This window comes from Lagopus muta, chromosome 2 (genome assembly GCF_023343835.1).
Source record: "Lagopus muta isolate bLagMut1 chromosome 2, bLagMut1 primary, whole genome shotgun sequence".
Lineage (NCBI taxonomy): Eukaryota > Metazoa > Chordata > Aves > Galliformes > Phasianidae > Lagopus > Lagopus muta.
In genome coordinates this window covers 78,072,536-78,100,188 of record NC_064434.1, presented here as the reverse complement: position 1 = coordinate 78,100,188, position 27,653 = coordinate 78,072,536, and the positions used below count along the sequence as shown (strand labels likewise).

Below are 27,653 nucleotides of genomic sequence, written 5' to 3'. Positions count from 1 at the left end.
TAAATACTGCCTTGAGAACAAACATGCCCTGAATACTTACAGCAGTGAATCCACCCCACGGAACAAAACCACACTATTTTATTGTCTGCATACAATGATTGTAAAGGTAGCAGTAAAGTCAGTTACCAACGATTCCATGCTTCTAGCCAGTCTTCACTAAGTCTCACTATATTGGCAAAAGCTATTGCTTACAGACTTTTCTATTCTAAACACAGCATTTCTAACAACAACTGGTTTGTAGCTGCAATAATTCATCACATTATGTGCTGCCTTGCATATAGGAATTCTACATTACTAGATTCATTTGGATCAATTTAATAAGATACCACTAGAAAAAAATAGGAAAGAATAGTTGAAGGTGAACCAGTCTTCCAAAAACATCGGTGAATTATTAAGATACAAATAGCAGGATCAGAATTTCTAAGTCTGGTCACTGTTGCCAAAAAACTCCTCTTAATAGAGCAGTTTCTTTCTCCCCACTTCCTTCCCCCACTCCCAAACACATGGGAGTTTTATACACATGGACTAATAAAATAAGTATTAGAGTTTCAGGAGGGTGTGATGCTGCTTAAGCAGAATCTGATTGCGATATGTGGGATGGGACATGACTGTCAGAAGAAGGAAATCTTGTCTTAAAGACAAGGGATTACTACTAAGATATGATGAGACTGCACAGTGCTCTGCATGCAAAAGATTTGGTCTCAGTAATTCTTTTTCTCTAAATACCTCATTCTCAGTACTAGAAGAAATTCATTTTAAAGGGTTGTCTAAGACCTAATCACTCGCTGCTGAAGGAAAGAAAAATATGCACAAAAATCAGAGTGTAAGAGAAGTTGATATGCTGATGTGACATACAGATACCACTCTGCAAACAAGATGACAACATCATAGCTCCAGAATATGTAATGTTATCAATGTTTGTAAGGGTTCACTCAAAACCCAGATATTTCAGATACAATGTAATCTCTCTTTCTCAGCTATGAGACCTTTGAGGCAATATATCTTAAAATAAATCACAGGTCTTAGGCCTAAGTTCCAACCATCGGATGTACAATTTATTCCTGATTTTGGAGTATTCACATCCCCAGTTTGCATGAGCAAGAGAAAATTTAGAATGTAGTGAAATACTTCTCAAAAATCAAACTGTGAAGTGGACAAACGTCAGTTCTGTAAATTGGGTCTAAAACTGTTCTCCCATTTGAAATTTAACAGCTTGACTGTAATTCTAGATAGCTCTTACACAAAAATTGACCTCCATTTTTTCCTTCTAACATATATATGACATATAAAAAAAGATCTAAGCTGTAAGATATGTTTTTCCCTGATTTATTATTTTATGTATGGACACTGGTAATTTTATTCTGAAGACTGAAAGCCTTTTTAGGCTAAAATTTTTGAAAAGGCATTCCAGAGATGCATAACCTGTTGAAATACTTTTAGTTTTTAATCCTGTAGTTTACAGTGAAAAAAAAAAAAAAAAAAAAAAAAAAACTTTTGGACAATATTAGTAGCTATTTGAGAAGAATTATGTCAGTATTTCAACTTTGCTTAAGCCAGTGTCCACTTGAAAAAAAATATAGATTTGTAGCATTGCTAGACAAAGCTAGCTACATACCTTCACCATCATTATTTTCTTGACGCTGAGGCTAGATCATACCAGGAGAACTGTTTCACAGTACCTTTATAATTAAGCACTCCTCAGCCGTCCTCTCGGTGTGGATTGCTACTGCTGGGTAATCTTCAGGGGTGGGGATCTGGGGAGGCAAATTTATGAAGGAGAAAACTAGGTTACTTATCAGTAACTGGAATTCTCTGAATATATTGCCTCCACAGATCCACACTAACCCTCCCTCCTTTCTTTAGAATTAACTCATGATTTATAATAGCTTGATAAAAATGAAGGGACTGGGCACTGTGATGCTACAAAAAATAATCCCACGAGTCCATTGAGGCAAATTACCCACATGGATACCTGCTCTAAACAACTCTAGGATTCACATACAACATATGATTTCATGAAAGTGATATCTCTCAAAGGTGGAGTCACTGGAAAATGATTGAGATTCCAAAACCCTTCAAGAAGCTTTTTTTCTTTTTTTTTTTTTAACGAGTCAAGCAAATTTCCTAGCTGCTTTTATTGAATTAGATTTATTGTAAGCACCACTAAAACTAATACACTGTATTCCTCAGAGATCCCCACTTTTGTTCTAGTAAGAAGACAGATAATATTTATTTAGCATGAGTTGTTCATCATAATTGTGTCCTCTTCAGGGAGTACTTCCTCTGTATTCCACATGTGCAGTTACAGTTAATATTTCAATTTTACAAAGAACACATATGTTTTCAAAAAAGAAATACGCTTCATCTCCAGTTTCTCATGGCTGCATTTCACTAACAGAAGTCTAATAGATACTAGGCATTTCTTTTCATACCACTGCAGGAAGATAATCAAATATACATTATCTGCCAGATCTACCTTATTATTCAAAAACTCAAGATGCTCTCTCCTTGTGCTAAAAAAAAAAGCTAATAGACTGTTTTCATCTTTTCCTTTTTGTTCCATGGAACTTATTGTTAAATCACGATAACAATTGTAGAATGGAAAATGTTACATCATTCCTATTTACCTTTCTGTTTCCAAGAATTATAAATTGTCTAAAATTTGAATACCGTGACTACTTTTCCCATCTCATGTTCAATATCCAAAAACACATAAAATATGTTTACTTAAATGGATCACATTAACACTGATAGAGCTCAAAAGTGCTTAGAATGCATAGTTAAAGTTTATTATTATTATTATAATTATTATTTTACACAAATAGATTAAAGGGATCAAATGTTCAAATTTTCACCAGTAAGACTAGAAGATTAGGAAAACTCATCCAAAACTGTAACAACTGAATGATGAACACAGAAAGATTATTTGAGATATATTCTCTCATTTTTTTTTCCTCATCATTAGGCCATATTTTTTTTTTCAGAGCTTCAACACTGCTGCTCATAGATGGCAATAGATAAACCTACATTACTTTTCTCAGACCCTCCAATCCTGTGCTTCAGTCTTCCACAGCTGCCTTAGAATACCCCACAGCTAATCCAACTCTCACACTGCTAAATTCAAACTTCACACTGGAGTTCCACTCGTCTTCATCAGCTATGAAGGGAGATGGTGTGACTCACCACAATACTGTGGTCCATGCTGCAGATATCTGACAGTACCAAACTCTCAAACTCCATCATAGGGATATGTTCTATTCATTTAAGGAAAAGGTATAAAAAAAATCAATAATATTTCTGTATTTGTATAGAATGTATTTGGAAGAGAGGGGGTATTTTATGTCTACAGAACTATTCAAACATGCAACATACACAGAATTCTACTCTTTGAATCCTGATTTCATGATTTGCTTTGACAAACAAAACAGACCACAAGAGGATGAAGACGACAACATGCTACAGTGTGCAAGAAAAATACCTTTTCTCTATAGCCTCCTACAACTGCATCTCTCCAAGATCACTTTTGGAATTAGGGAAATGGTTTGACAATGGCCTTCTGTAACTGCAAAGCTAAGCTTTCTGCATGAAGCAAGCAGGTTTTAAGTTTACAGAAATGTTCTAATTTTAATAAGATCTGAAATGTATAGCCAAAACATTCTCAGTTATACACTGAATAGTACTTCACATTCAACTCATTTAGGATAAAAGACTGCAGTCTATCACAGAAGTTACAGGAAAGATTTTAATGTCTTTTTCCTTTTCATGAATTTAATACGGGGAACAGATAATACCAGATAAGCTACTGGCTCTCACTGCAGGCTCTCAGTAAAAAATGATTTACTGTTCAGCAGCAACTTTCAGACTTTAAATCTTAATTTACTGCAATCAGCAGGCATTATTCAATGTGATGGTTAGTCCTCTTTGGAGCACCAGGAGTCCTGCCTCATAAATATCTAATCACTGGTTTTATTTCATTCCTCTTATGTACTCTTCCTTCCAAAGATTTTAATCCACTTCACTTCTCCCTATGAAAGCACTCACTAGCCTAGACACTCCAAACACAACTGCAACTGCTGCACACTACAAGTAATAATTTTTTGCTTGCTCACTTTTTTTTTCCTAGTTGTTTCTTGTTCTTACGTATTTCATTTTTTTTCTATTGTAGTAATACTGACTCAGTTTAACTGATGGAGTTCTGCAGCAGTTCTTCCTATAACCTGGGCTATACTTTTTTCTTCTTCTCATCTTCATGTAGCGCTTTGGCTTCTGTACATTCTTGCTCAGTGTTATCATTCCTTTTTCCTGATCATTTGTGGCTCCATCGCTACTCACTGTAACTTTTTGCTTTATTAATCTGTGCTCACTCACAGAATAATAGAATGGCTTGCATTGGAAGGGACCTTAAAGATCAACTAGTTCCAGCCCCCCTGCCATGGGCAGGGTAGCCAACCACTAGGATAATTCTATGTTCAGTGCTAGTTTTTTCTTAAAACTACCAACTCCCCTGCTTTTTTTATTTTACTTTACACCGAGGATGTTTTCACTACATGTTTCTGAAGCATGTTTTTGCATTCAGTGCGAAAACAAGGAAGAAGAATAAAGTATCCTTCTACTAAAACCATTGTTTTCGAGAAACTACCATTTGTTTTCTTCCTTTCTTCTCTCATTCTGTAGTTGATTCGAAACGAGCTGGATAAACTTGAATCCAAATTACAATAAAGCACCATACAAGCTTCATGATACCATATGTACATTACATTATCATGTCAAATAAACCCGCTGTATAGCTTTTTTAGCTACAGAAATATAAATAAAGATAACACTGAGGAACCATTTACAGATTTGCTGCACTTTCTTCCTTTTCTTTGTAATTTTGCTTTTATTCTGACTGAAATGAATAGAAGTATATACATCTCAGGGAAGGTAGCTAAAGAGAAGTTAGCAAAAACGGAAATGCCATTGGAAGGACATTAGCAGAACTTGGATGACTTCAAACAGTAATAAGAGGTACGTGCATTTTCTGTACTCAGGCAAATGTGACTCAGCTGAGCAGCTCAGATAGAAAAAAAGAAGTGAGTGTAAGGATACTGATACTCTCTAATTAATTTAAATGTAAATCCACGTGTGTCTGTGTGAACCCAAGATAATACACATTCTTACATTTTTAGAGCCAAGATGCAACTGAATTAGTTTAGACTTGAAAGTACAGAGAACTACAACAGTATGTTTTCATCATATGTGACCTCAGATTGTTTTCTTCTTGGTCCTCATGCAGTCATTTGTCCAGTCTGGCAAGTGAGAAACATTATTTGACAGAAAAATTCTATCCCTGTCATTTTGACTGATATGCCACCATTGATGAAGACTACCAAGCTGTAATTTTTCTTCCCTTCTTTAGTAAATAAAGGTTTCTCCTTTCTGAACAACTTGGGAGATTTTTAAGCAGTCTACAATTCAAGTTATTCAACTAAGAAAAAGGATGACAGACAAATGATACTATTAAGTTTGCTTCTGACAGTTTGCTACTGCAAAATGAAAATAATTGCAAGCAAATCTGAGAGAAAGAGAAAAATCTCCTTGAATAGGTTCTTAAACAGTACTTAATCAGAAACACTGCAAGAAAGCACAGGGACGTCCTGGGATGCAGTAAGCATACATGCATGACCTGATAGTCTAACAAAAGACATAATACTCTGGAGTGATGGGCCTCCTGCGCAATAAACTGGAGGGCAGGACTGCACACACAGGTATGCATGCGGAAACTTGATGATATGTCTATCTTCTTTGTCAAACTCCTTACAGAAAATGCTCCTCCTCACGCCAGTTAATACTTCACCAATAAAAAAGAAAAAATCAAACAATGGTAAAAGCAGAACTTTCTAATTTTGTAGGCAAGGCATGTATGTGATGGCAATAAAGTATGTGCCTTATCTACCCTTGCAAACGGTGCTTTTTCTTTTACCCACTGATACTTCTGACACATCAGCTTATGACTTCATTTCAAGGCACCATTTCTCTGTTGTATAAACTCTTCTAGTTGCTTTATCCCAAACTGATCATTGAGTCATACGATCCTAAGATGGAATTCTTTACTCTTCCCTAGAGGATGTAGGTTGTGCAGCACACCTGCTGTTGTGCATAGTTGAAACAACATGAACTAGTAGGTAACACACTTAATCAACTAGGACACAACTTACACAAATCTGAAAGAAATGATATAAACAGCTCTGCATGTTTCATAAATAGGGGAAACTCCTATCCAAATTTTAAAAAGTAGGAAATAGATGTGGTCCTCTGTCAAGTTCCTGTGGAAACTTCAAGAAGGTCACCCCTGCCAAGAACACAATCTGTACTTGAAAATATTATTTCTGTATTATGATAATGACATAAACTTATTTGAGGTCTCCTGTCCTATAGCAACACAGAAACAAAAAATGCACATTTTCCAAGACAAAAAGATAAAGGCACCAGAAATAAACCTTTTTTTTTTTTTTTTTTTCTCCGTAAGCAAAACATCAAGCCAATCCCTAAACAAGAAAAATGCAGAGCTACAATAAAATTATAAAGGGACTTTAAACCACTCCTAGCTGAGCTGGCGGCCGTAAGAGATATTGTCCTCCACCTGAATTGCCCTCCAGGTTCTTGTTTGATAATTCCAGGAACAAACCTGACCTTGCTTTATAATTCATGCATAAAGGTTGAATTCTTTAGGAAATACATAGAGAAAGCACACTTCTCCAGCTGTTCTTTGAAGATACTATTATCGCTGATAAATGCAAAGTTCTCACAAGGTTCAATGCTTTTTCTAGGGGTAGAATAGATCACAAATAAAAGCCTGTATAAATCTTACATAAAATGTATTCATATATGTTACATAAATAAAATTACATGTGGCTATGTTTATCATATATGTATATATATGTTTATATATAAACATATATTCCCTAGAAGTATTATTTTCAAAATTTTTTGATCCTCAAAAGCAGTAAACTATGCTAAAAATAGAACGTTTAGCAAACAGGAGTTTTTAAAGTGCACAAACCTGACAAAAAGGTACACTGACATTAATGTTAAATGACAAATCATAATCTTTTTTCTCTTTCTTACCTAGCTGTTCATTTTTACCTGAATTCATACATTTAATTTTTTCTTCATACACATTTTAAGCAAGCAATGTCAGAAATTATCAACCTGTCCTTTAAAGATGAACAAATAGAAAGCATATGTGCAGTAACACAGCAGCCAACTAACATCACAAATAGAAAAAACAGCATACTAACATCTTCACCAACAGCAGGATATAGAGGTATATGGCACCATATTTTTGCATACTCACTGGTTTTGCACTGACAAATGCGGCAACCATTTTGATCCAGTTTGAAACTATAGATACAGTCTTTCTCAGTCAAAGTGCAGTTCACCAAAAGCTCACACGTGGGTGGACCTATTGTTATGTAAGTTGGTTCTAAATGCAAGAAAAATAAAACAAACACATTTGAGATCAGTTTGATATCTTAAATAGTTCACAACAGGCAGACAATGCAACAGCAAAGAAAACCATTTTTAACAAATTTTGTTTCTGATTCACGAGCATTCATGGTGCTTACTTCAAGAAATACACTTTGTTTTGGAATGGTATATACTTATTATACACAGTTTGAAGCTACATAAAAATTTTGAAATAGTAAAACAGGAAAAAAATGATACTACATTTTTGTTCACTGAGAAATCAGCATTCCTGCATTAAGTTTAACACTGAATTCAAAAAACTTATTCTACTCATTCTTTTAACAAAAGTATTTTATCCAAACTGTGCAGATTCTTAGGAATTAAAAAGACAAAAGTTTCTCCAGTGCTTAGTTGATTGATACTACCAAGCTGTAAATCAAAGCATGCAGCTCAATAGATCAAATCTTTCTTTGCGTGAATAAGATCACTTCTACACAAATTTAAATCAGAAGAGACTTTGAATGCCAAACGGGAATGAAAGGTACAGAGTGTGAAAGATCTCTTGAAGCCACACAACAGGACTATTCATCGAAAATATCACTTTTTACAGTATAATTTGCAGTATGAAGCTGTGCTTTTTGAATTTGAAGATATTATTGTCAATCATTAGACAATTATTTACAATGTAATACTTGCTTTCAGACACTGTTTAAATATGTTAGATTATGAAATTTGTTTTAGTATATGCAGTAGCAAGACATATTCATGCACTGCAGTACACAAAGTTACTAGAATAAAGTAAACCCCCAAGACATAAGAAAATAGCAAGCAACCTCAATACTCCCATCAAAAAAATAGGATAAAGAAAGGAATGAAAAATCTTCTTTTCAAAATGACTTTTTGTTGTATGATAATAAAAATTTTCTCTACCTTTTTTTTTTTTTTTTTATGGAACTCAGCACTTAAGTAGCAAGGAATTTACTTATGGATATTATTAACACAATACTAAGCATCATGAAACACAAATGGTGTGATTTTTAAGTAAACAACCGTGAGCTTTCATTTCAGTGTTTGACTGAGCTCCGATTTTTCCAAATCTTGAGAAACAAAAATTTTAAAGAATTTAGATTTTAAATAAATTCAAATGGATGAATTGGTCAATTGTGAAAATATGGTATACAAATGGTATACAAATCATCATTACAAGAAAACAGCGTTTTATGTAGCATGAACATTTTCACAGACTGAAGATGGCCATATTTTATCATACCTCCTCTCCAAACCAAATCCTTTGAATGGCAAATTTTGTCATCCATACTTGGAGGCAAATTGTCCTTACTCTCAGACTGAGAGTAGAAAAATACTCAACATTTATTAAAAGAATAAGTATATACTGTCAAACAAAATAGCTGCCTACTTCTCTGCCTATTAGCTCTGCACCCACCAGGCAGCTACAGCACCCATGCCTTCTAGTCAAGTGAAAATTATCCCATAACAAGAATGTGCATTTCTGCTTTCATTGTCTTGTACAATTTTCTGCTTTCACAGCTTCCCTCCAGCCCTACTCTTCCCTTCCCAACAGTTTATGCAGTGGTTGAACATTTTTAATCCTTTTTAAATTAGGTCAGCGAAGTACCGAGTTAGGAGCAAAAAGAACGCATGACACGCACAGAAGATTTTAGTCTTCTCTCCCACAGATCATGGTTCAGATTCCTCACTTCTCTATGAGTTCTAAAACACTATTCAAGTTCTGTTCTGTGCAATTTTTGTAGAAAAAGTGCCTATATATATTATACATACATAAAACACCAGCTTTGTTTAAATGAAAGCTGGAAATTTGGATAATGGTATCTCTGTGCCTGTAGAATCCTCAAATCTCTTATAAGCTAAATTATTATTATTTTTTTTTTCCTCCAGATTTTTTCCAGGAGTTTAACAGATTATTAGTTTGCAGGTCAAATGAGAGATTCTATCAATTTCTGTGAAGTATTCATTTCATAGCTCAGAGTTTGTAACCATAGCATGGAAAAGTAATCTTAATGAGCAATTTATTTTAGAACAAATGAATTCCCAAACTAGACCATTTTTAATTGCAATGAACTCCTTGTATTTTTTTTGAATTCATTCAATAAACTGACTAAGTTACGTTCATACCTAATATCTAATGTTTGCAACTTCAACAGATCATTAGTTAAGAGATGAAGACCATATCAGTATAGACCAGTAACATGACATACTCCAGAAACTTCATTAATTCATCCCATTTGTTTGGGACAGATCATTATAAACTATCTTTGCAAATGAACTCATTTTTAGCATCTGGTGCCTATCCTGAAAACCTCCATTCCTACCTTCCTGTATACTTTAAGCAAAATATACTCAACAAGCAGGAGACCACAACACAGCAGTTACCTTGAAGCTACATGCAGGTTACTAGCCAGATAGCCTAAATCTGGCACTTAAAAAGACAACAAAGTAATACTTATAATCAGTGGTAGTTAAAAACATCACCAATCATATAAATCACTCACACTATCCAAACCATGTGGTAACTTTTCAAAGCTCTCTTTCATGTTTTGATGCTCTTCTGTCTTGGATGCTGACATATCAGTTTTGAAATGTTTCTACCTTGATACACTGAGTAATATATTATTTCTTAGTAGGGACAAAATTAAAGGGTTACTATTTTAATTTAAAAGATTGTTGTGAATCCTTTATTTGTTGTGGTTTGTTATGTTACCTCTCACTTTTCTTTCTGCACTCAGCATCCTGAGAACTTCCAAGCAAGATCACAAATCTATTTTTCCTCCCTTCCGTCCCTAAAGGTAAGTCCTGAGAGATACAGTAATTTTATATGCATGCCTGCTTCTCAATGAGCTGCGAGTGAAGGACAAAAGAAATAATTTCATTCCCTACCCCCACATGTGCAAAAATGCAGCCAGAAAAAAAGTATCAGCCCTTTTCACTTCGCTAGACAAGACTCAACAAATAATGCTAGCTTTCCTGCTGCCAGACTGCTGGCTATTTGAATAGGCAAGCAGTAGTTAGGCTTGAAAAAGCATGTACGGCCACATGATCCCCGTTAGGCTTTCACTGCTGCTCTTGGTAGAAAATGCAGAAGAAAGATGCAGTGTACAAATGAACAGACAATTGGTGGGAAAAACATACGCTACTTCTGTCCATGTATTTTACAGCAGGAAAACTACAATGAAGAAAGAGGAAAGGCAAAAATAAAGAGAAAAGGATTGATGAGAGTCCACTTGAAAAGAATGTTTTTTTGTTTTTTTTTTTACAGAACACAGATATTGCTGGTGTAAAGTGTTTATGAGTAAGGTTAAATGCAGCTTGCTATTAGCGTATCTTGTTTCCATATACTCTCTTGGAGCATAAAATTTTCTATGCTGAATTTCAGTGCACTGGATTACTATTTTGCTTGCTACGAGGTTGATCAAAATGTTGAATTTGTTTTTTATGCTTTTTCACTTTGCTATAAATATTTTTCAGCTAACAACAGGAATTCTACGGCAGTAAATCTAGCAGGGTATGAAATTGGTATATGCGTGTCACATCACAAAGAAAATGTTCTTCTTTATGTTTTATAGTAGTAAAGAAAAAAGGCAATATTAAAAAAATAAAAAAATTGTTCCTCAAATTGCTAACATTTAATCATGGCCTAGTTAAGTCTGCTATACAGTACCACTGCCTACTCTTCCCTTCCATCTCAGGACGAGACAGAAGTGATGCTGCTCTCGGCTAGAGGCAGATATAAATCACTTTTTGAGATTCAGACCTATCTGAGGCATCAAACAAAGCATAAACACAGATACAACACAGTTCTGTATCTGACATTTTACTTAGAAGTCACTTCAGAAGTCATAAAATCCACAGTGGATATTCCAGCTGCTGGTGGATTGTCAGTCTGACCCACTGAGAAAACTCTACAGTGCGTGATCAAATCCCCGATCTCAGTCATCCTAGCTTGAAGTCAAAGTGCTTTGCAGGAAGACAGTGGTATCCCACCAATAGCGGAACTGGCTTTGTCTTTCTGGACCACCTTAGCAATAATGCCACAAAACTTGAGTGTCACAAACAAGGAAATTTGTCAAGGTGGAACAAGACCATTCTGCCACCGTCAATTTTCTAACCAATCCTCAAAGCATTCCTTTCTGCTATTTTCTGATTTCTGAGACCTTCCACTTCTACTATGAGTGATGTGACACAGCTGTTGTCAGAAAAACCATTTTCTTCTGTTAAAAATGTGAAATATATAGAAGAGGACAGGATAGTCTATCTAAGTTTTGTACTGTGCCTCTGACAGAAGCAACAGCCACTGCCATACACAGATCTTGTTATACATGGATGAGTACTAGGATAATGCCTGGCTGAAGTATTCAGAAATTGACAGAAACTGATTTACCCATGCTTCAGTGACAGCAAGGGAAAAAGGTTCTGAGGATTAGAATTTTATTATACATACAGTTTGAACATTTAAAATTAATGAAAAAAGAAAGAAAACAAATTCATTGACGATTGCTGAAGCCCTGGAAAGTAAAAGCAAAAACAAATCTGAGACCATCTGCAGCAGCCTTCTTGACTTCAGTTTTTCATATGAATGTCAAAAATGAACATTTCGTTGAAGATGTCATTTTTTCTTCCAACTTTGGAGACTGCATTTGCAATCTTTAGTTAGTTATAAAGTGAGATAAAAAAAAAAGATAGAAGTACCCCTTAAGGCTGATATCAGTTATACACATTTGCCTATCACACCTTTAAAACGTTTAAAATTTGAACTTTGGGTATTGAGTTCATATCAACAAAAGAAGTGGGATTCCACTTAACTGTATCACAGCAAATCCACGTGTATTGTAAGAGAGCAGTAAGTGTTCAGTTTTGGTCTGTGCGAAGGACAAGAGGACTTACATCAGTGAGAGCAAAGCAAGCAGTTCCAGGGAAGCAATGCTTCTCTGTTTAGCACTTGTGAGTCCACACCTGGTGTAATGTCCAGCTTTGGCCTTTGGTAAGAGAAAGGCTGATGTTCCAGAGGAAGTCCAGCATGGGGTCACCACGCTGGTCAGGGGCTGGGGTAGGTGACGTAAGAGGAGAGGATGAGAGACTGGGGCTTGAGGGCAAGGGGGTGATTCTTCTGCTGTCTGAAACTTTGTAATAGGAGAATAGACAGCCCAGTTCATCTTGGGGGTGGCCAAGGGGATGATGGGAAGCAACAAACACAAATGTAAATAAGAGAAATTACAATCTGATACAAGTTTTTTTGTTCTTCTTTTTAAACTGAGTGGTCAAACTCTGTGATGGAGTGCTAAAGAAATTGTGGGATCTTCATCCTTGAAAATACTCCAAACTTCATTAGAACAAGTCCCAAATAACCTGCTGTAACTGGACCTTCTTTGAGAAAGAGATAGAGCTGGATAATCCCTAGAGGTCCTTCCAACTTGCATGATTCTAAGAACTGCAATTCAGGACATCTCTAGTGAAAGCAGTAATATCCTTGCTGGATCAAGAAAGTGAAATCCAAAAATAAATATTTTAATTTCTAATTGTTTCTGTATTCCTTTGCCAAGTACAGATTGTCTTCCTTACTCAGTAAAGAAATATATGCAATGACATAAGAAGTAGCTTTCTATTCAAGAAGCAAAATCTCTTCCAGGCAGTTAAAACACAGAAATTCTCTAGATAATGTTACTTGCTGACAGCCACAACCACCTTTAAACAGTGCCATCTTATTGTTCATCTTTATGCTAATACCTTACGAACAGCTTCTTCAGCCCATTATTATTAGTATGACATGAAAGTACTTAAAACAAGCTCTTTGCTTCGTTTAATCTGGAACGCAGTATTTAAACTCAAAACAGGATTTGTTTCACACTTTCAGTAAAACCACATCAGGGAAATTCCTACTCCAGGCTTTAACAAAATTGGCTTTAATTACGGAAGTAATCATATTTAATTTTTTTTTCTTCTGCATATTGTTTAATGTTCAAGTTGCTATATTTGACATTGTTAAATATGAATTTAATAGCAACAAAACTTTGGCTTCTAATTGACCCTTAGAAATCTGTATATCTTAACACAAAATAATTAGAAATGTAAGAGGCCAGATATTTGACACTACTGAATCAGCCCAGATTTTAATTCCACTTGCAAATGTTGTTCTTTCAAAATAGCAAAAAAACTACTATTACAATAAAAGTATTATTTTTTGACATAGAAGTGTAGAAGTAGAAGACATTAGCATAAATCAAACACCTTCATTAAATTACTTTGCTTGATTCAAGCACAGTGATTATTCCAACTTAACAGACACAGCGGTCTGGTTTCCTCTCTTAATCACTTCATCCGCGCTCCCTGTGCAGTCTGACTCAGTATTACTCTAAGCATATACGCTTGAAAGCTAACAAATCTTACCAACATTTGGTGTAGTTTCCCAAACATGCTAGAGACTTATTTGCATATGCCATAATAATAAACAAGAACAACAGACTATGGGTTGACTACAAGTACACACATATAAAAAAATCAGAAAAAGAGAAGATGTTTTAAGACTGTGAAGCTGCTTTTTCTTTTTTTTTCTTTTTTTTTTTTTGCCTGGTTACATTTTTATATACACTTTTATCTATATAAAACTAGTATTGGTGGAATTGGCGGAAACCAATTAGCAAACATTAGCAAAAACATTTCAGTCTGCCTGACAGAAATACACTTAATCAAAACTATGAAACTGTAAGCTCTACAAACACATTATTATAGAGGTTAAAAATTACCTTTCAAAAAGGTCTTCTCTGGATATTAAAAAAATGCATTTAGTCAATTTCATTGAAAGACTGCAAACTACTACACAAGTACCTAGATTACATAGGAATTAAAGAGAAAAAAACCTAAAAAAATCTTTACCAAACAGACAATTTTTACTTTAATAGACAATATAAAATTTCGTCCCTGGAACCCCCCCAAAATACTGTTTTGTATCCTATTTGTATTTATTCAATACTTGCATGCTGACCATTACTATCATGTATAAAACCAAATTTTCAGATGTTAGCGTTGACAGTTACTATATACTACAAATGTATTAGACTATAAAACAAGTAATTTGAGGAATTATTTGGAGATTATTGCTCATGCAACTGGAAGACAAAGCTGCTAGTGATTTTCAAAAAGAAAACATTTGTACTTTCAAAAAGCTTAATTGTAACCAAAATAATTTCAACATACAAGGTCATATCAATAGTAATTCAAATTTCCCTAATATATCTAATGGTCACACAGTACAAAAAGCCACAGACCTGAAAATAATCCTAAATTTAAATGCCATAACTATAGCATGGGAAGTGGGATTGTATACATTAGCATTCAGTGCTAGAACTGCTCAGCATCATCTTTCATATTCCCATTTTACTAATGTGAACCAGTTAATGCTTTTGCTAGAGGCATCTAGATAAAACTGATTAATTTCTTGTGTGTATTATTAAAAAAGTTGGGACATGGAAACAGATTTTCAGAGAACAGCACAAAAGCTTTATGTCTAGTTGTGAGCACTACAATGAATGTACATTGCCCTGAAATAATGCCTCCTATTTATTTCCATGAAAACTGCAACAGATACAAAGAACACAATAAAAGTAGTGGATAGAGCAAATTCTCAGCTAGAAAACACTGCTTTTCAACACAGTCACCACCATTAGCTATGCATTTTTTGCCAATGATTAACAAGAGCTTGCATGCTGCACTCATAAAAGTGCACCAGCAGAGGCAACACACTGTCACCATCATTCCTGCTGAAACCTACTCCTACTGCACCAACCACAGCCTCACTGTGCTCACATCCACGGTTTGGTCTCTGGAAATGTTGATGTCAATGGGTGCCATTTTTTCCACACGGAGGAATTCAGTGACACCCCTTTGCTACATACCCACTTACACATCAGACGCCATTTTGTCAGTCTGCCCCTCTACTGCCGTCTGTCACATGGCAACAACAGTAACAGAATATTGGTGGGAAGGTTTAATCCACCAACGTTCATTTCTGATGTAGTAGGCCAACAAAGTAACACAGGAGGCATTACTTCCAAAGTAGCCCTCATACTTTTCTTTTTTCCCTCCCCATTGGATCAAAAGTATTGACCACAACGAGTCCTTTTTAGTATAAGTGGAAAAAAAATAATTCCCCCAAAACTCCACATGTAAATTCTAACCACTGATATTACCAGTACGTTTAACAATAATTAACTCATAATTAATCATTATTTTATTTAAATATTCATAATTAATAATTATGAAAATTATTATTACTTTTTTTTTTAATTAGGGGGGACAACAGTAAGAAATTTTATATAGAAGTCTCATTGTACACAGCTACAAACTCAAAATATAGCTCTCTGAGGTGCATGCATTTAATTCAATATGATTTTATCTCCAGAGAAGCAACCCACATAAAATAGCAGTATATTTAGATTCAGCAGTGCTGGGTCCTGAGACACTGGGAGAAAGAGCTAGCCAATGTAGTGGACCAGAACAGGATTCTAGAAATCTCAGCATCTCATAGAGTGTGTGAAATTGAAATGTGTTCTAGGGGAGGGAGGGAGGAAAAATGAGTCAAAATCACATTCTACACAACAAAGACCACCAATAGCAGCAAAGAAAAGCCTGCCTGTGTTTGGGGAAAGTGAACCAGCTCCCTCTTCTGTAGCATTTTATACCGCAAGCTGCATATTAGGATTAAGATGCTCCGACCATGCCAATGCCAACAGACTTACAGAAATATAGATTCAATGCATTCAAGCGTTTACTATAAAAGTTAAGAAGAAGTGTGAGTGAGCAGCAGTCTAGCTCTGTACCAAACGTTTTACCCAGTAACTGCCTGTAAACTGGTCCTGTAGGGTGTGCTGCTCAACAGCCTTTCGTTAGAGTCTATATACTTGTTTGAATTCTGTCCGCAGTCCAAAAAAGTTAACTGCAGCCTACTAAGCAGCAGCATGTGTGTTTACTTAAGCTTCCTGTAAAAACATTCATATCATTCCAAGAGTGACTAAATGTTTTCCATCCTCATAGTTAGCATTCCAGGCCTCCCCGCCCCTCCAGTCCATTACATGAAAAATATCAGTCCCAAGTCCTGAGCGAGAGAATTTCCTTCCTGGGCTTGAAATCCCTAATGACTTGCAGAATTCTCCCCCCCCCCCCCCAGTGTTTAGCTGTCTGTGTTAACTATCAGTGTTTAACTATTACATAATGTAAAACGTATGCAAAGATTTACGATGCAAATCTATTTTAGTATCACACAGAAGTAACGGAAAATATATTCATTAATATATTCATTAATACTTCCAAACACATGGCTCACTGTGGCAGAAAGACTGTTGATTTCAAATGATATTTTTAACCTCAAAGTGCTTTGTTTTTTTCAAAAGCAACTATTATAATCCAAGACATTTTATTGTTCCTCTGAAGAAGCCTCCTGTGAAGCAATGCTACATGTGTGTGAGGGGGTCTTTTCTGCAGTGATGCAACCAAAATACTCACAAACTTTCTACTACAAGATGCTAACTTCTAAGCTTTTATCTGGTGCAATCATCTGTCCAGTTTTTAGGTACGGACTCCCTTCTAATAGATGTTAATACTCATGAGCTTTGTTTTTTTGACAACCCAAAGTAAAATGACACTGAGAAATTACCACATCTATTAAAGCAGAATCAATTAAACTTATTCATAAAGAAATGTCCAACTAGATAAGGCCATTCAGTTATCATTGTGAGGTGGTGTTACCAACACACTAAATTAGTGTGTATCTGGGCCAAATGAAAGCTGTAGGCACTGAAAAGAATTAATTAGATGATTCATACGGTTCTTAAAATGCAAGAAATCCTTAGCTGCATTGAGATATATATACGTATTCACTAGGATCCCCAGATTATTTATCCTTTCAATAGCCATCTTCTAATGAACTTTATCACTGAAAAGAAGGAAAAGATTATTTTATATCCGTCTAGCATTCCTGACTTTCTTAAATGCAAAGACTTTTATTAGCAGAATGTCTCTCAGGGCACCCTGGGCTGCATGGTTAAACAATCTCTACTGTCTTGTCTTGCCTAAAAAAGCTGTACTAAATCATGATCTGGCAAAAGGAAGCTCAATTCTCTACAGCACTGCATTTGAATCTCTTAATTGACTTTGATGAAAAGACCCACCCAGACCTACAGTGCTGACACTGAACAATAACTTGCACTTCGTGCTCTAAGTAGATGTCTGGGTCCAAATCCTATGCCAGTGAACACTGTTCTCTACTACTGACTTCATCATGAATGAATCAAATTTCTTTTCATGGGACTATGGTGCCTTTTTTTACTTAATGATGTGTTGGACACACTAAAGGAACTGAACTGAATTACTTCTCAGCTACAGTTTGGAGCCCTTTATTGATGAAAATGTTAATTTCTTTTTGCAAAGATAAAGTGTCAGCCATTATGACAGCGAAGTAATGCACTCCTTATTCATGAAAGTCCTCTGAGGGGACTTTGTCTAACACTTAATTTCTCATTCATAGCTTATGCTGGAAACCTTCCACCTGTACCTGAGAGCTTTCACGCAGAACGACTCACTGGGTAACAGCCAACTACTGTACATCAACTGACTTGGCTGCAAGTTTTCCCTATCTGTAGCCTGAGCCAGTGAGAGAAACAAGGGAATGTAGGAAGCCTTCAACGTTCTTAGGAGACATTTTTGGTATTGATGCCAAATTCTCAGCACTCGTGTTTATTCTCTTCAAAGAACCAAGAATTTTCCTAATACTCTACTCAATATTTACTTCCTGTGAACACAACTATTACTCCTATTTGCAGATGGCTGTCTGCAGATGGCCTGAGGAAGGCATGGTTATTTATGTCAGTGTAGCTTGTTTGGTGTTACTCACATGCTATTACACATTGACATTAATAGCTAGTTGAAGCTCCAGTAGTATCCAATTTTTTAAAAACTTCATTAAAAATGGAATTGCTGCTTAAACATTTAGGAACTAAAACAAATGTTAATCCAAAAGAGAAGCAAACAGCTTCAGGCAAAGCAGAACTAACAAAAGCCTGATTCCCTATGAATCCACTTCCTACAATAGGACAGGCACCCAAACCAGCTTCCATGAAGAACCTCAGGAGTAACAAAGTATGAGTTCATCCCAAAACTTTGCACTCTGTCCCTTCTAACTACCTGTCTGTTTTCATTAAATATGTAGGAATGTGTTATCTTCGAGATTTCTGTGCACTGTAAGTGACCATTGGCTCTAAAACTGTGAGGAAAGCACAGAGGGCTAGTGTGATTACCTAAACCTTGGCTCTTTATGAAGACAGTCTAGAAAACAAAGAAAGAAAAAACAGACTAAGTAGATAATAGATTAAACAAACAAAAGCAAATCCCTAAGCACCAATATCATTACAGCAGCTACAGAAGTTCTAGAGGAACATCCATCAGAAGCTTAAAACTAATTCTTTGTGTTCGATCCACAGAACTTGCTTTTCCCAGCTCTGACAGGTGAAAGGAGGTGGCTGCCTCGAAAACCAGTGTAGACTAAAGAGCTCAAGGATAGGGGCTTGCTGATGAAGGAAGAAATGATACAGAAAACATCTGGGCTTTGTTTGGAACTATCTCTTTTCTGCAAGGGGAGAAAGCAACCATTTCCAGAGGGAGAACAAAGCTGTTCAAAGTATTGTAGCAAGGCATTGGGCTTCATCTTTAAAAGCAATCTTACACCAGCTTTGCAGCTTCTTATCATCTAGTATGAGTGTTTGATATTGCCCTGTCTTGTTCCCCACGCTGCATTCTCTCTCTATCTTCATGCCGTATCAGCGGCCCTTGCTTTTTCTCTCACTCCTGCTCAGACACTCTTACCTCGAAGTAGCCACCCTCTGCTTCCATCCCAGGCTTCTACCTGTGCACATCTTGCACAAGTACAATCCATGTGCACTGCTATACTGGAAAACTGGCAAGAAGTGAAGGGTGGGGATAGCGTAACCAGAGGTGTTTCCAAATGCCTTTGATCACTTCTATGCTTACTGTAAGAAGAAAACAACTGTACATTGTTAAGTAACTATTATCACCTGCATAAACACTGAAAACTGCCTACCAGCTATTATAACTACTTTCAGTTATGTATGCAATTTCCTGAGAGCATCTCCTCTCACTGAGGCTGAAAATACAAACAATGCGGTTCCCTAAATGAAGCAAAATGACAATCTCAGTCAAAACATTCCACAGGAGGAATTTTGTTTTACTCAACAACTATCTACCTTTCTCTAATACGCATCTTCCCTTTTGCAACTCAAATTATTTATTTTCAGAAGATATTGCAGAATATGTTGCTTGCCTTTACTTTGCACCAACCTTTCAGGCACTTGAAGGCTGCTATCTTCTCATTCCAGTCATAATTTCCTTTAAAGTAAACCAACCCAATTTATTCAATCTGTCCTGCTATGATGTGCTTTTCAGAACACAAACTATGCTCAGAACTCCTGTTCAGACTCTTGTCAGTTTGTCCACATGGTTTTTGGAGGAATGTATAAGAAAGGACTGAGGACTTAGTATGTCAGCTAGGGACTTACCCATAGCAAAGAGATAAAACTTGGCATCTTGCAAACTGTACTTGTAACCTTAATATCAGTACGGCACTTGCCTTCTCAAAGCTCTGCTAATCTATCTTGAATTTCTGTTCATTCATCACCAGACTTCTCCTGGAAATTGACTATGTAACAATTACCCTGAGTCAGGACTATTGAAGAACCTCCTCCAAACATAGTCCAGTAGATTTTCTCTTGTTGAATTCAGCCAACATTTTTCCAGTTTCTGCTTTAAAGCAAACAAATTCATTCTCTGCTCTCCAAGATACTGGTGGCCCTTTCCAGTTGTGTTGTCTGGAAATTAATTCAGTTTCCACTGAGTTTGCAGGTATGCTAGAGAAAACATCAAACAGAACTGAACGTGGATGCTAGCAGATGCTAACTACAGTGTAACTCAAGGAAGGTTGTCCATGGCTTTGAAGACTAAAGCAATGTAGAGCCTGTGATATTGCAGTGCTACACCTCTCCCCTCCATATGCCTGTCCCATACTCCTGCTCTCCCTCTTGGCAGCTCCAGTGAAAACGATCTGGATCCCTTCACTTGACCAACTCCTCCTGCACCCACAGGACAATGAGAATCTGGGAGGGCCTGGGGGCAGCTAAATTATTACCCTCTCTGCACGTCCAGTAACAACTCCTCACACGCATTCAGAAAGTTACACATTTCAAGCTGTTTGGAATTCCATGTCCAAGCGACATTCAAATTCCCAGGTCAGTTCCACGTGGCCTCCTGCCATCTGAACTGTCCACATGCTCAGCCCACTTTTTACCAGTCCCTCAGGAGCCTCGTGTTCTTCTCAGCACACAGAGACTTTTGCTGCCACTGCTGCCATTACCAGTGACAGCTTCCCACCATTTTTTTGACACCACATGTATCACTTGCATCACACTGACATTTTGTCTCCTCCCACTGGAGAAGAAACCACCACATACAGAAAATACTTAGATAAATCTACTTGTCTATGCTACGCTTCCTAGCTCACTCACATACACATTAAGTGGGATAGCACATACTCTCTGATACCCATCATGAGAGAATCACTGGGGATTAAAACTTGCTAACTTTCTTCATCATTTAGTGTGAAAGTAGTTATTTTCATCACTTCACGGGCAGACTTTATACATTATCAGACACCTTCTTCATATCCTGTGATGTGAATTTTGACATGAAAAAGAATCAACAAGAAAAGTCTCTGCCCCACAGATTTCTCCTAAGCAGCAACTACTCAGTGAACTTGGACAGATACTGCAACCCAAGAAGGGTGACAAACTGTTATGCAAAATTCACTTCAAAATTTATTTCACTCCATCAGAGATGGAAAAGGAAAAATAAGCAGCAGCTCACTGAGCATGTTCCCCTGCAAGAATCTATGTTCTGTGAATACAGTTCTGAAGACAGGTCTAGAATTATGATTTAGAAACTGTATTTTTCATGATTCTTGTATTTTTCATGATGAGCAACTACTACCAAAAATGCAACTGCGAAATATACAGATTCTTTCAAATATATTCATTTTGTAAACGTTCATATTTTCACTGCACAGGTTGGGTAGGTGTTTGCCATATCACAGAATCATAGAATGGTGTGGGTTGGAAGGGACCTTTAAAATCATCCAGTTCCAACCCTCCCTCCCCCCCCCCCCCCCGCTATAGGCAGGGACACCTTCCTCTAAGACCAGGTTGCTCAAAGCCCTGTCCAGCCTGGTCTTGAATGCCTCCAGAGAGGGGTCATCCACAACCTCACAAGGCAATCTATTCCATGTAGCTAAAGTAAAATCTTAGTTTGCTTTTCAAACTGTGCACATTTCCACAAAACGTAATTACACTTTAAACTCTAAAAATCAAGATCCATCTCCTACCTAATAATCATCCCATATAAGTTTTACTGAAAAAATGTTTCTTTCATACTATATTATGTCCATCCTCAAGTTATATTGTACGAAGATTTTGAACTGTAACTAAATGATAGCAATGAATAAGAAATTAGGAACAATTCAATTATCAGTAATAGCTGTAGATGAACATTTTGATCCTCTAATTCCTCCTATACTTACTAATAAGCTTTAATAAAAGCCAGGAGTGAAATTCGTTAATAACGCTAATCTTAAATGATTACTATATTAGACCAAAAGAATACTGAATATGGCCACATACATTTGCAGTTAAACCATGCTGTAATTTAGAATTTCAAAAATTATCTATTTTTATTCCCAACTAATTAATTCCCCAACTAATTCGTTAAATGCTGTGACAGCTACTTCAATCCTCCAAAGTTATAAAGTAAATTAGGAATTACCATGTCAGAAGTAGCCACGATAGTATGAAGTATAACAAAAGAAATGCAGATCTCACCTTCACATACTGGGCAGCACTCTCCTGGTACTTTGACAGGATTCAAACAGCTTTGCCCACAGGCTGTAGCAACACAGTGAGGATCTCCATTGATACACTGGCAGAAAGTACAGTCATCCTCTCTCCAGCGGTCTCCATGAGCTTGGATCTGACCATTGGCATAACAGCCAGCAGGATTATTTACAGGGTAAACTGGGTCTGAAATAAGAGAAATTGCAACAGAACAAGAAATATTACATTTCTTCTTATGCCTAAGTATCATGTATGAATAGCTTCAATGTCATGATTCTGTATTATTTAAAAAGAGTTACGTGAAGACACTACCAAACAGAAAGAATCATGCTGTGGCATACAGAGATACAATAATATATCCAACAACATAAGATATTTCAATATTGAAATTTACTGTCGAAAATGTTAAGTCAGCTTATACTGAACATTCATAAACTCAGTGCCCTATTTTAAAAGATTTCCACTAAAATTTTGTATTTAACAAGCAGATTGAGAAAAGGAAAATGTACCTACAGATGGCTGGATTATATTATTTATGATGTTTAGTTTTTGGATTTTCTGATTTCTTTTCCAAAACAAAATGTATCATAGATCTACTGATCTTTTTCTTTTCTTTTTTCTTTTTTTTTTTTTCTTGAACTTCACAGATTCTATAGGAAAACTGTAAACATTTCAACAAAACTAATCACATATAAGTGAGAAATTTGGGTTGGGAGACTTGAGATTCCCAATGTATTTTGCTAATTGAGATGTCACTGCTAAGTTTACTTTTAACCACACAGACCAGGAATGCACCACAGGCCTTTTTCTATGCTGTGGCCACCCTGACCCGCAGTAGGGCAAGATCCAAGTGTACAGCGCCAGCCCTCATCTTCCTCCCCCAGAATCCTGTTTGTATGCTGGCAGACGATGTGTCAAATATTTTCCAGTACAAGCAAGAGGGTCAATGTGAAATTTCCCACAGGATTTTTTTTAGGAGGACTGCAGGCCTAACAAGCAGATGAGCAGGCTGTCAACAGGGTAAGGGAGGAACAGAAAAACACTGAAGCCAGATTACTGCCCAGGTTCTTTGCTATAATTGTAAACACTGCTCAGCTGAACAGAGAGCAATAAGTGGAAAAAGCAGGCTGCAAAGCCATAGATGCAATTAGAGACACACTGCTGCTGTTTTGGAGCACAGTGATGGCTAAATTATTAGCTAAATGAGTAATTTCTGCTGCAGAAATTAGGAACGGCTTTTATATAACATTTGGGAAGAAGGCACCCAAAAGGTACAGCACACATGACCATGTCTAAGATCATATCAAGAAACGTAAAAGAAAAACCAAATTAAGAAGGAGTTGACAAACTTTAGAACAACAGGGAACACTTCTTCACTCATTTTCAATGAAAGGACAAAATAAAAAAAGCAGCAGACAAAAAAAGGATTGAAAAGGTACTGTACCTTCACATACTGGGCAGCACTCTCCCTCTGGGACATAATACCTGTCACAGTGTAGCTCACCACACTGGGCAGAGAAGCAAATAGACACACCACCTTGACACCGACAGAAGCGACAAGCATCCATTCGAAACATGTCTCCATCATAATATTCCATGCTGTTAAATATGCAAGTTGGTTTCACTTCTGAAAGAAGAAGAAAAAAAAGAGTCAGGATTTTTACAGACATTATTCAATGCTAAAGAGTTAAACTCATTTTTCTACTGACAAAACCAGACAGAAGGAAACCACTAACTTTTCCTTCATTAAAAAAAAATATCTATGTTTTCTTTTAACTACACAGTATATGTTATTCTCTGTTTAAACAATGAAAGAAATGCTATCCAGATTTATTTCTAGAGCAGCTAGTTATTAACAATTAGAATTCTAATTTATTAAAAAGTAAAATACTTTTTAATATATACTTAAGGAAAGTCATTTTCTTTATTGGTTGTAAATCTTTTTCATTCTGGATGAGCTAGAAGCTAGTTCAAATTTCAGCAAATGAAGCAACACCTTTTTTTTTTAACATATATTTTAAAAATTGAGTTTCTGATGTTTTTTAACAGCAATCTCTTTCTACAGGATTCTGATACACAGGTGGCTAAATTGCCTTAGAGCTGTCCAGTACATAATGAGCTTTCTGTTGTTGTTTTCTTCTTGTTGTTGTTAGTTCATGAGAAAAATACATATGTATTCCAGGACTGCATGATATGAATTCCAAACACTTCCTAGTTCAATCAAACTGGAGCCCTGCTAGTCATCTCACTGCTGTACTCCTCACATAAAATAATCACCATTGTAATGACCATTATCTGGTCATTTGGTGTTCTTAAAAAACAGCAAGTCTGTTTTGACTATTTCTTGTACAGCAGAACCCTAACTTATGATTCAAGCCAAACTGACGGGGAAACTGAAAGCCTCTAAAAATTCCTAAATATTTGGGATATGACTTGAAGGACATGTTTTCAGTTCAGCCAGCTACAGTTGCACACACTGTGCTGTACAGCTGAATCACAGAAGAGTTTTGACTCTGTAGAACAAATACAATTATAACATACCACATTCTATACCACATTAGTCATTAGGAAGTCATGACTTCACAATTTTATCATTATATTACTCACTGAAGCTTCCTTTCTCTTTTCCATTATGGAATAACTTAAAATTCTAGATCTTTTCTGAAACTTGCCCGAGACACTTGAGAACAGAGACCTGAAGTGTCCACTAAGTAGATGTATTTGTTCAGTAGTTATGAATCTATCATTTTCAAAACCAAAACATCTGAGTTAAAGGAAGCAACTTGTTTCAGACACGAAGTCAAAATTAAAAAGCAGGCAATTGCATACATTGTTGAATTCCACAGACTACATGGAAGACTGTTTGCTCACTCACATGCATAAAACAGACACATGAAGGTGATAATTATAACTGCTTTGAGGTTAGGTTTTCTATTGCTGTTCTTAGTACTCAATCTCACATGGGAGATGAAAACATTTAAATAAAAATCCAGGATTTGCTGAATCTTCTTAATTTTGGAGTCTGAAGACTTTTCATATAGGTTATTCTTGACATTAATGTAGGGTTTCTTCAAAATTCTGAAGTATCTCAGGGACCTTAGTAGTTCCCTGCACTCACAGTTATGCTGAGCTCCGGTCTCAAGTCATTTAATATGACTAAAATGTTAGAGTTGAAACTTGGAATTATCCTGAGCAATCTTTGATTTTTACATGCCTCTTCAGTCTTCAAGGCATAATGTAGAAAGCAGTGTTAAAAAAAAAAAAAAAAGAAAGAAAAAAAAAAGAGTAAAAAGAGGAAATACCACTGTGTCCGGGAAAACAGCTATGACCTCATTAGAAAGCTATTCACATAAACAAACACTTGAAAAATATTTCAAGTTTATGTAGCTCAAGCTGTTAGTCTAAAAACCTTCTTAAAAAGGAAAAAGTGCCAAGAACTTAGAAGGCATTTAAATCCATTTGTTCCTGACTTTACTATTTTGATTGCAGCTTTCTAGATTTTTTTTGCTTTTTCTTTACTTTTCTCCTCCCCTCCTTCTAAAAGTAGATCTCAATTTCTGCCTAGTTTGGAAAGTAGATACATCTTCCATGAATTATCATTCATTTTTAAAATGTCCAAACAACAGTAAGCAAGAAACTGTAACTCCTGAGAGGAAACAATCTATTTTATTCTTACAATGAAAAATGCTATAAAATGTCATTGTGTGTATATTTTTACAAACAAGATTTATGGTAGTGTACATGTATTCACACTGAACTACTGAGCTACCCATATGCATTCAGCTATAAGACAAGGATTATTGTTGCTAGATCTGTGCACTCTAATGATTCAGTCAAGCCAGAACAAACATAATAAGAACTCCTGGTTCAGATACAAAAGTGAAAGTCTAATAAAAAATCCAACATCTCCCTGTGGAATTTGAACCAACACATTTCTTTTAGTGGGGTATGTTGGAAGATACTCAGAGTTCTCTCACTTGTTTTTGTTTAAAATAGTGGTAATTTTATTGCTTTACTGACCAACATATAATAGCCATGACAGAATGAACGAGTATAAAGCTATCATTAAATAAACACAACCTTTTCTGAAAGGCTGGCAACCACGAGTTTATTATTCGAGCATTGGAGAAAATGCTGCATATAAAATTCTTCAAGAACCAAACTTCCCCATGTGACAAAACAGTTACAACAGACTGAAGTGCACAGCATCAAGCAGTCAAGTGTACCTGCAAACTGAAATCCCTTTTCTGATACCAACTACCAAATGACACAGTAGGTATGAGGCAGCTGCCCAGACCAGGGATTCATGAAACTGATTTCAGCATTTGCCAGCTATCAGTTAGTCTATGACAGAAGATCTAGTCTGGGCACAGACAGTTAGCCACAAACCTGTGGAAGGAGCCAGAGCAGAGCAGACATGACCCAGCACAATGAAGTGTTCCGGCTGGCTTTACACCGACTGTGATGGGACAGATATCAGATCTGTGCTACAATATCAAGTTATGCATGACTAAGAGGGCACGGCTGACTCGATATTGAAGTTCCTGCTCCACAGTTAAATCAAGGAGAACTCTGGCATAAATTTTGCTCTAGAGATTGCTTCAGTGGGAACCAGCCTTTACATTCTGAGTCCTGCAAGAGTTCTTATAGTCAAAGCTGCACTGAGACATGCAGACATGTGCTACGTGGACACAGAAAGTGCTCATTTCTGAAGACCTTTATCTTCAAACTGCAGACACACAATTTTTTTTTTTTTTTTACCAAATCAGTTTTCTATGGTGTTTTACTTTGTACCCTTAAATCTAATAAAGATCTAAAGGCTGGACCACTCCAAAACAAATTTGCTGTTACACAGACCTCTGTAGACTCCCTGTATTTTTGGTTATCTTTGTTTAAAGTTACAGAACAACTCAGAAACATGCATGAGTTTTGCAATCCAGTCTTTGCTAGGCATTATTCTGCGCACGGTTATTTCAAGTACACAAGATGCTCAGGCATCAACTCTCTCCAGGCAAGTTTGGGCATTTTCTTCTAGCCCATCTGAAGAAGAAGAGAGATTCAAAACAATTTTCTGTTGTTTAAAGGACGAAAAGATTTGTAGTTGCAGCACTTTGGACATTCTTTCAGTCTACAGAAGAATTTGTACCAGACTCCTGGAAGGAATTGGTGCAAGTGCTGTGAACTTTCCATTAAATGAAAGGGAAGGAAGCTGACAAACTTCAGCCCTGT

At 36.3% G+C, this 27,653-nt stretch overlaps 1 protein-coding gene across 1 annotated transcript in view; it reads right to left on the bottom strand.

The window, feature by feature from the left end:
* Positions 1–27,653, bottom strand: part of CRIM1 (cysteine rich transmembrane BMP regulator 1) — a 165,552-nt gene that overhangs the window by 25,840 nt on the left and 112,059 nt on the right. Inside the window, exons 6-8 of the mRNA XM_048937861.1 lie at positions 23,869–24,051; positions 22,413–22,610; positions 7,337–7,465 (exon numbers count right to left, since the gene is read on the bottom strand). Of these exons, the coding sequence (XP_048793818.1) occupies positions 7,337–7,465; positions 22,413–22,610; positions 23,869–24,051 (510 nt within the window). The remainder of the gene's footprint in view (positions 1–7,336; positions 7,466–22,412; positions 22,611–23,868; positions 24,052–27,653) is intronic.